General features: G+C 43.1%; 1 protein-coding gene across 1 annotated transcript in view; it reads right to left on the bottom strand.

The window, feature by feature from the left end:
* Positions 1-2466: 2466 nt before the first annotated feature.
* Positions 2467-10287, bottom strand: part of LOC126262765 (uncharacterized) — a 78448-nt gene continuing 70627 nt past the window's right edge. Inside the window, exon 4 of the mRNA XM_049959578.1 lies at positions 2467-2809. Within this exon, the coding sequence (XP_049815535.1) occupies positions 2657-2809 (153 nt within the window). The 3' untranslated portion in view covers positions 2467-2656. The remainder of the gene's footprint in view (positions 2810-10287) is intronic.

Below are 10287 nucleotides of genomic sequence, written 5' to 3'. Positions count from 1 at the left end.
ATGATGAAATGATGATTAGGTCAACACAACAGCTAGTCTGTGTACGGAGAAAATCTCTGACCTAGCCAGTAATCGAACTCGGGCCTCCTGCATGACGGTCAAACGCACTGACCACTCAGCTAAAGGGGCAGGCATTAGGTGGTTACATTACTGTGACTGGACTGTGTACCTGTAATGGCGTGGAAGACATCCATGTTATGCATCGGATCTGATTTGCTCCCTCCCTGGTAGTATTGGCTGGTGAACATAATAAAAATTGTAATATTACTACAGCTGAAAAAATCTACATGTGTCTGTGCATAAGAAACAGAAGGTGAGATTGATAATGTGTGACTGCTACAGACCATACTGTGTTTAAATATAATGAATATCTCTTTATGCACATTAGCACTATAACAAGACGGCTTGCGGCAGAGTACAGCGCACAACTGGCGACAGCCAGTCTACTGCCTCATAGCTCCCAAACTGATGACATGATGGCTCATAAATACTGTCTGTTCGTGCATATTTCCTGCATTCCACATGCACCTCTATGTGACGTATAATCGCATCAGACGTGTACCGAGCCCCCAGCCATTAAGACAAATCGAAAAATTGAATTTCTAGGTCCTCGTGCAACAGAAACTGTGTAATATTCCATGCTAGACCATAGCATATGGGCCGCTGCATCCACACATGGCGGCAAAAAATGCGCCCTCTGACGCGGGGTGTGGGGTGGAGGTCTGGATATCAGACAGCCTGGTGCCGTGGCGTGCATTCCTTCTGTCGCACCTTGGACACAGCGGTGGAAGGTGGTGGCAGGGCACCATGGTCAGTGTGAGGCTCACTGGACGTTGGTGCAGGAACTGTTATTGGTTCAGGACAACTGTATAAAAAAACTGCCTTTTGTAATTTTTAAACGTAGAACCCAGAGCTGCCAGTGTACTTTGTTTATAAAGATGAACCCCTTCTCAGTCACACAGTAACAGAATACTTTGTTTGAAATAGACGGCTACACATATAATTTTAAAAGCTGCGATGTGCTACATGCACCGAAACTTTTCGAAATGTTTTAAATTGATACATCATGCAATATTCAACTGTTTAACAGGCTTTTTAGCACAGAACTAATGACATCTTGCATGCGACCAGTAATGTGTTTTTAATATAATACTGCTAGATACATGTCTCGAAGGATCCAGATACAGTCTCAAATAAATATACCATGCAATATGCAAGGTATCTCACTTGGATTTTTTTTTAATTTCCGCAGTTTTTTACAAAACTTTACATGTGTGCCATCTTGGTGATCCTTTGGTCTTCCACCAAATTGAGCAGCGATGTTTGGTTGTGGCAGCACAGTATACTGAATGATATCTTGGGTTGTAAATTTTCCTAATTGAGTAATATATATCGGTGATAAGGGGTAACAAATTATAAATGTAAGGAAAAGGGTACTCCTAGCTGGGTAAGAGAACATTTTTTTTAATATACTGGCTTTTGGTCTGTGCCCATTCAGCCATCTCAATAGTGGAATGTCATTTATGATAATACGAACGTATGTACAACACAGCATCCAGTCTGCAAGTGGAGAAAATCTCCAACGGGGCCAGGAATCAAACCAGGACCCCTTCGCTCAGTGATCTGCCACGCTGACCGCTCAGCTACCGCGGTAAACGCTAATAGAATTATTGTTGAATAAACACGGAATAACAGGCCAAGTGGCCTAGATGGGAGGAGGCGTGGGAGTTGTAAGTAATTACTTATAGTGATAAGGAAAAGGATAATCGTAACGGAGTAAGTAATTAGATGTTGAATAAACACAAATAAGTGGTCTACTGGGAGAGGGGAGGGGAGGACAGGGTGGGGGAAGTATATACACATTCAAGATGAACTGCTCAACCAATCACTAAGCAGTATGCCACGTACACATTACTCAGTTGGCCAAAAGGGAGGGAGAGGGGGTACGGGAATGATAGGGTACCATAAATCTTTACACCAGGACTGGTTCTATTCCCTTTTTTATTTCTCTATTTGCAACCTGTTGCCTGAATTATACCAGGAGGCATTCGTTCTCGATGTGGCAGTCGTCATAATGTTGTTCATCAGTGAATTTAAGCATTAGATGCCTAACAGAGGGGATACGTTTGCGAGACTTTTCATTGATATCTCTCGAAATGAGTGAACCGATTTGTTTAACACCACTAACATGATTCATAACTTTTAAATGAATATAATTATAGATCAGCTGAATATCGTTTTGTGGTTTTTACTGTATCATATGTTGATCTCTTTATTGAAATCCTATTACTTAATGTTTATTTTAAATTTTTATTTCCTCAAGTAACATAAAGGATAATGCCTTACCCTGTATGCTACATTTTATCACGAACTGAAGTGCTGGAAGTAGAAATGATGTAACTCTTTCAGTTTTGATCCCCATCTCTATTGTAAATTGAGTTCATTCTGTTCATACTTTGACATCAATCTCTTCTGTATATCTTTTATTATCAGCTTTACAGACGACAAGTTAAATACAATTACATTCAAGGTACACAAAATAAGCGTAGTTACCACCTGGTTCTTCCCTTTGTGCTCATATTCTGGAGAATAAACAGCCTCTATCCGTTTAAAAACATTATTATGAGTAGCTAATCATAAGCCGGGTCTTTAGCGATTACATTACAACTTCTATGATTTTCGCATCGGCCTGGAGACAAAATACAGTTTCACCGTCCCGCACCGCTTGCAGCTTAGCCATCCAGTAGCCTTCTGGGGCGTTGTCCAATGTGGTAGCGTCTATCAGCGTGCCTAAAGTGAAGAAAGTGTCCTGAAAACAAAACAAAGGCAAATGTATACTGACAGTTCGTAGATGACGCAGGTAAATGAGAGGAAATGGCGAAGAACAATACGGATTTTGCTATGTGCCGTGTTCTCCTTAAACGTCACTTCCTGAACTGGTACAGTGATTACCAATTGCACATACGAATTGTTTTCCCTGTTATTTTCAGTACGAAGACTGATTTGATCCATTTCTCCACGCTATTCTACCCCGTGCCAACCTCTCCGTCTCTTCATACCTACTGCAAAGTACAGTAATTTGTATATGTTTTTCACAGTCAATCCTTCGTCTCCATCTACAATTTTACCACCACACCTCATCTCCATAACCATTATTGCTTCAGGATGTGTCCTATGAACAAATTCCTTAAGAGCAATTCAGTACCTCTTCATTAGTTCAACCGATCTATCAGTCTAATCTTCTGCATTCATCAGAGGCAAAACGTTTTATTAGCTTGTATTCTACTTTTGTCTTTCGTCTTTATAGTTTACATTTCACTTCTGTATAAATTTGCACTCCAAACCAATACCTCACACTTAAATTTATATTACATGTTGAAATACTTATATAAACCTTAAATCTTCTCTGCTGTGGCAATAATCTGTTACTTTTCTGCCCAAATGGAAGAACTCGTTTCCTAATCTAATTATCTGAGCAACGCCTCATTTATTTCTTCTAAACATTCCCTTTGTTTCAGTTTCGTTGTTCATCTTATAGCATCTATTCAACACGCTATCCATTCCGTTCAACCGATTTTCCAATTCCTTGGTTATCTCTGACAGAATTAAAATCTCATCACCAAATCTTAAATTCTTTATTTCCTCCCGCCTTGAATTTCCCCTTATTGTTTGTTTATGGTACAGATTGAATAACCTGGGAAATAGCCTGCATGTCTCACTCCCTTTCTTAGGCTCTTTAGTTTGGTAGTTTTTATCTGGTCGATAAAATGAGCAACTCATAAAGCAAACATAATCCTCCAAAAATCTGATTACATGGTAACTTACCCAAAAAGAGATAAAAGCATCTCAGGTACTGTGAGATTTAGTTGGAGTCATGATATGCGGATAAATTACAGTTACACATAACATTTTGAGATAAATTATATCACATATTCAATATCAATAACTCTTCTCTCTACGCATAATAAACACAACCATCATGTGTGCAGAAGTAAATTTAATTTTCTTTGAAATGTTACAAGCAAAAAAAAAAAATTCTTATTAGTGTCGGTTAAGTGTACGGTAGTACTGAAGATTTAGTGGCATTCAGGAAACAACATCGCAGTCGAAGATATTTCGACAACTTTGTAAGCTGGTTGCTCACCTCAGAGTAAGGAAAAATAATTTGCTGATGAGACTAAACCTTACGATCACTGCCCACCACGAGATAACTGGAAAGTATAGAAGGGGAGCAGAGACGAATGGAGATCCATTCTAGAGACGACATAGGGCGTAAGTGGGGAAATCCGAAAATGGTTCAATTGGCTCTGAGCACTATGGGACTTAACATCTGAGGTCATCAGTCCCCTACTTAAACCTAACTAACGTAGGGACATCACACACATCCATTCCCGAGGCGGGATTCGAACCTAGGACCGTAGCAGCAGCGCGGTTCCGGACTGAAGCGCCTAGAACCGCTCGGCCACAACGGCCGGCTTGGGGAAATCCACTGACATACACTGATGTGACAAAAGTCATTGAATAGCGACATTCACATGTAAAAAATGGTGATAGTATCGCGCACACGAGGTACGAAAGGGCAGTGTTTTGGCGGAGCTGTCGATTGTACTCAGGTGATTCGTATGAAAAGGTGTCCGACGCAGTTCTGGCCACAAGACGGGAATTAGCAGACTTTGAACGCGGGATGGCGGTTGAAACTAGACACATCAGACATTCCATTCCGGAAATCGTTAGGGAATTCAATACTCTGTGATCCACAGTGTGAATAGTGTACCAAGAACAGCGGCGTTTGAGTAGAGTTGTCAGTGCTAGCAAACAAGCAACACAGCGTGGTACAACCGCATGACGTATGACAGACGCGTCCGTTAGGGTTGTGTGACGACGTTTGGCATTAATGGACTATGGCAGCAGGTAACTGAAAAGAGTGACATCGCCTGCAGTGCCTCTCCTGGGCTCGTGACCTTGTCGGTTGGACCCTAGGCGACTGTAAAACCGAGGTCTGATCAGATGAGTCCCGATTTCTATTGATAAGAGCTAATGGTAGGGTTCGATTATGGCGCAAACCCCACGAAGCCAGGGACAAAAGTTGTCTAAAAGGCACTGTACAAGCTGATGGTGGATCCATAATGGTGTGGGCTGTGTTTACATGGAATTGACTGGATCCTCTGGATGTCGACTACTTGGAAATCATTTGCACCCATTCATGGACTTCACGTTTCCCAAAAAACAATGCGGCATATCACAGGGGCACAGCTGTTCGTGACTGGACTGAAAAACATTCTGAAAAATTCAGGCGAATAGTTTTGTCATCCTGATAGCCCGATGTGAATCCCATCGAATATTTATGGGACATAATCGAGAAGTCAGTTCGTGCATAAAATCCTGCACCAGCAACACTGTCGCAGTTATGGACGGCTATAGAGTTAGCATGGCTCAATATTTTTGCAAGTAACTTCCAACAACTTGTTGAGTTCATGCCAGGTCGAGCTGCTGCAGCAGGCAGGGCAAAAGGAGGTCCACGCTGTATTAGGAGGTATCCCTTGACTTTTGTCCCTTCGGCGTAAGCAGCTTTCGCAAAGGGCAAATTGTTATGACCCGGCGCCTGGGAAAGGCGAAGCTGAGATGCTGTCCGTCCGCCTCTTTCGCGAGCTTCTGTAGTAAGAGGATGAAGAACGATGAAACCCGAGCATGCGACGAGGTGTTGGACGTCCTCACCCCATCACAGAACGCAGAGATCGGAGTCTTGCACTCTGTAAACCAGAATGGGCGGTGGTCTGTGGCAGATCTGATGAAAGCACACAGCGCTGGTGAAGGCTCAAATGTTTCGCAGTACATCACTGAGTGCACATTGTTGAACGTTGGGCTAGGTAGCAGATGCTCTTACATGTTTCCACGTTGACCCAACAATATTGTCAATTACAAAGGCAGTGGGCAGGGGATGACCCATACTGGAATGTGGATCAGTGGAAACATGTCGCCTGGTCGAATGAATCAAGTTTTTTATGTCGTCAGGCCGACTGTCGTGTCCAGATACGCCGTCATCCAGGCGAACCGCTCCTCGAAACACGTATCGCGCTACAGTCGCTATTATGAGTGACATTCACTGGTGTTCAATGGGACCTGTGACGGTAGGTGAAGACTTTCCCCTCCTAACCCTGTACCACAATCACCAGTAATGTCAACGATCCCTCCTCTTCATCTCAACTACATTCTCTTCTGGTGCAACCAGTAGCTCTTACAATCAACCGAGCGGTCTAAGGCGCTGCAGTCATGGACTGTGCGGTTGGTACCGGCGGAGGTTCGAGTCCTCCCTCGGGCATGGTTGTGTGTGTTTGTCCTAAGGATAATTTAGGTTAAGTAGTGTATAAGCTTCGGGACTGATGACCTTAGCGGTTAAGTCCCAGATTTCACACACATTTTTTTCTTACAATCAGCCCTTCCGGGCTAGAGTCGTACCGTACCAATTCCAGTTTCCGCTCCAGTGAATTTTACTTCGCCTTTTACAACCATCCTATCTGATTAAGTAACACACAAAAACATGGTGTACTATGAATTTTTTGGAACCTTGTCCATAAAAAAACAGCGATCGTTAAAATTATATATAAATTATTTCAATAACACAGTGTAAATAACATGTACGTGGTTGTGTGAGAAAAGTAATGAAACTGATTTTTTATCTACCAAAATTTTAAGTTTTTTCGAAGGCCAGTGTTGTCGCCTTCAAAGTAGCCCACTGTGGAGTCCTTGTTCCCAGTATTGGTGGCAGCGCTGACCTTTAACATGTAGGTCACATTCTTTTGAATGTTCTGCATAGTCCCAAATGATGAAGTCCCATACTCCGTAACAGAGCTTAGGGGACGATGCGGGGGAGACCCGCTCCGCCGTACTAGGTAAGGTCCTAGTGGAGGTGGTTTCCCATTGCCTTCCTCCCACTGTAATGGGGATGAATGATGATGATGAAGACGACACAACAACACCCAGTCATCTCGAGGCAGGTGAGAATCCCTTACCCCGCCGGGAATCGAAGCCGGCACCCTGTGCTCGGGACGCGAGAACGCTACCGCGAGACCACGAGCTGCGGACATAGTCCCAAAAGGATGTCCTTTTAGGACATTTTCTGATTTTCAGTAAAAGAGGGGTTTTGGAACTGCATGAATGCCTTTTGAGGTCAAAAATTCCGTGATGGAAGTGATCATGTGACATGGGACGGTGTTGTGATGCAGCATGCACTATGCAATGTTCCGTCTCACTCGATTCACACTTTTACTGAGCTTTCAGGGATGTCTTTGTTAAACACTTGGTTGACAGTGTGTTCTGGAGGAAGAAATTGTTCGTACGCGATACCTCTATTGTCAAAAAAGCAAATTAGTATTGTTTTCATCTTTTATTTGGTCAGTCGAGCTTTTTTCGGTCGAGGAGAAGTCTCAGTGTGATATTCCTCAGTTTTCCACTTTTTACCAGGATCGCACTCAGCCGGCCGGAGTGGCCGTGCGGTTCTAGGCGCTACAGTCTGGAACCGAGCGACCGCTACGGTCGCAGGTTGGAATCCTGCCTCGGGCATGGATGTTTGTGATGTCCTTAGGTTAGTTAGCTTTAATTATTTCTAAGTTCTAGGTGACTGATGACCTCAGAAGTTAAGTCGCATAGTGCTCCGAGCCATTTGATCGCACTCAAAAATCCAGGATTCATCACCTGTGATGACGCGACTCAATCATTCGTGGTTATTGGCAATCTTCTGAAGAAGATCAACGCACACTATTCTTCGACTGTTAACTGTCGGTCTGATCTCACAAGAGCACCCACACGTTCGATGTTTTCGTCGGTTTTTGAAGCTGAAGGCCTCCTTGAGCGAGCTTCATCTTCAACGTGTTCTCGGCCTTTCAAAAGGGATTTGTGCTAGATAAAAATTTGTACTCTTGATAGGGAATGTTCTTATAGCTTTGTTTCAACTTTTCAGAGATCACCCTTGCGGATTCTCCAACGTTTTGACATAAAACGTGATTGCATAACGTTGGTCTAAATTCCGATCTTCCATTTTCATAACATACAACGAAACACAACTTCATTGATGGCTGTACGGAGCTGAAAGTGGGACTGAGCATCTGGAAGTGATGAACACGCACGTCTACACGAGTAGAACAATACAGCGTGGCCAGATCGCTCGCAGTGTTGTCAGTCTCGTTACGTTTCTCACACATTTTGCAAATAGCATATATTTCGTTTGGTGACCGGCTGCAGTATTTTATCAAACCATCATCAGACCTTTCTTTACTTCTTGGTGACAGCAGGAGCCGGTGGCGTGAAACAGGACGCTCTGGAGGCATGTAGAACATTTCTCCATCTTGGAATATCTCTCTGTTATAAATTATCATCGAAGCCTCACCCACTAATCATCCTACAAAAAGCTCACAACAGGCTGAAACTATTAACTAGGTCAACTATCATCCACCATATACTTTTGTCCAATTTATCCTCCGATATGTCATTGTTACATGGATATCTGCTCCACCAAAGTTGTGTCAGTCCCTCGAAATAATTGATCGCCATGCAATAAGCCTCAATTTCCACATCGTTTTACCTTCCCCTACAAGGCTCCTTAACCGTCATATCATATTACCATCTCTCCTCAGTCACACCTAATACTTTAACAAATTCTACACCATTTGCAAACTCGCCTCCATCAATCATAGCATTTTTCTCCCAATTCCCAATCCTGTTCCGCACTTATACCGGCACATTTCAACACATCATCTCCCTACGAAAGTTGGAGCGACTCCCTCTCTAGGACAAGGAAATATGCCCCGATATTTATCCCTATTATCAACTGTAACCTATGTCAGCCCACACCTTGGCTGCCTCTTCCCTCTCGATCTTTCCCTGTAACTTTCCTCTTCATGCTGCTGCCCTACTCACACCTCAGTCCTCAGTCTGCTACTCATTTTCCGTCTTACGAACGCCTACCCTCAAATCCACACTTACAACTCAACGGACCTCTATCCATATGCCAACATCCTACGCTTAATGTTTCCCTCCACTTAAATATTATTCCCCCAGCGTAGGTTCCTGTCTATATTTAAATCTACATCTCGCATTTACATACTCTGAAAACCACCATATTATGCGTGGCGGGGTTACCCTACACCACTAATAGTCATTTCCTTTTCTGTTCCACTTGCAAACTGGGAAAGGGAGAAACGTGTGTTATATGATTTCATACAAGCCCTAATCTCTCTAATGTTATCTTCATTGTTCTTACGCGAAATGTATGTTAGCGGCGGTAGAATCGTTCTACAGTCAGCCTGAAAAGTCGGTTCTCTAAATTTTCGTAGTACCTCTTCTCCGTAATACTTGCGTGTTAGCTGCGCGGGATTAGCCGAGCGGTCTCAGGCGCTGCAGTGATGGACTGTGCGGCTGGTCCCGGCGGAGGTTCGAGTCCTCCCTCGGGCATGGGTGTGTGTGTTTGTCTTTAGCATAATTTGGGTTAAGTAGTGTGTAAGCTTAGGGACTGATGACCTTAGCAGTTAAGTCCCATAAGATTTCACACACACTTGCGTGTTGTTGGAACCTATCGGTAACGAATGTAGCAGCCCGCCTCTGAATTCCTTCCGTGTCTTCCTTTAATGCGACCTGGTGCGGGTCCCAAACACTCGAACAATGCTGAACAATGAGTCGCACTAGTGTCCTATATTCGGTCTCCTTTACAGACGAACCACACTTTCCTAAATTTCTTCCAATAAACCGAAGTTTCGCATTCCCTTCTATAGTCCTTCAGCGCTCATTTCATCTCATATTACTTTGCAACAGTATGCATAGATATTTAATAGACTGTGTCGAGCAAGATACTATTAATATTATATTCAAACAATATTCAAACATTATGAGTATATTTTTCCTACTCGTCTGCATTAACTTACATGTTTTTTTTTTGTTTTTTTTTTTTTTTTAAGAGTTAGCTGCCATTGATCACACCAACTAGAAACTAGAAATTTTGTCTAAGCTATTTTTTATCCTCCTACAGTCACTCAACGACGACACATTCTTAAGGTCCACACAATTATCACCAGACAGCAGCGGATTGCTGCTTTCCTGTCCGGCAGATCATTTATGTATGTGGATAACAACAGTCGTATCATACTTCCCTGGGCACTCCTGACAATACCCACGCCTCTGATGAACACGTGCCATCGAGCACAACATACTGGGTTCTGTAACTTAATACGTCTTCGAGCCACCCACATACCTGGCAATTTTAAGGTCGTCACCTGTGCTTTACTTTTTTAAAATGTC

This window comes from Schistocerca nitens, chromosome 6 (assembly GCF_023898315.1).
Source record: "Schistocerca nitens isolate TAMUIC-IGC-003100 chromosome 6, iqSchNite1.1, whole genome shotgun sequence".
Taxonomy (NCBI): Eukaryota; Metazoa; Arthropoda; class Insecta; order Orthoptera; family Acrididae; genus Schistocerca; species Schistocerca nitens.
Note: the sequence above shows the minus strand (reverse complement) of the source record. Positions and strands in the feature narration are given on the sequence as shown.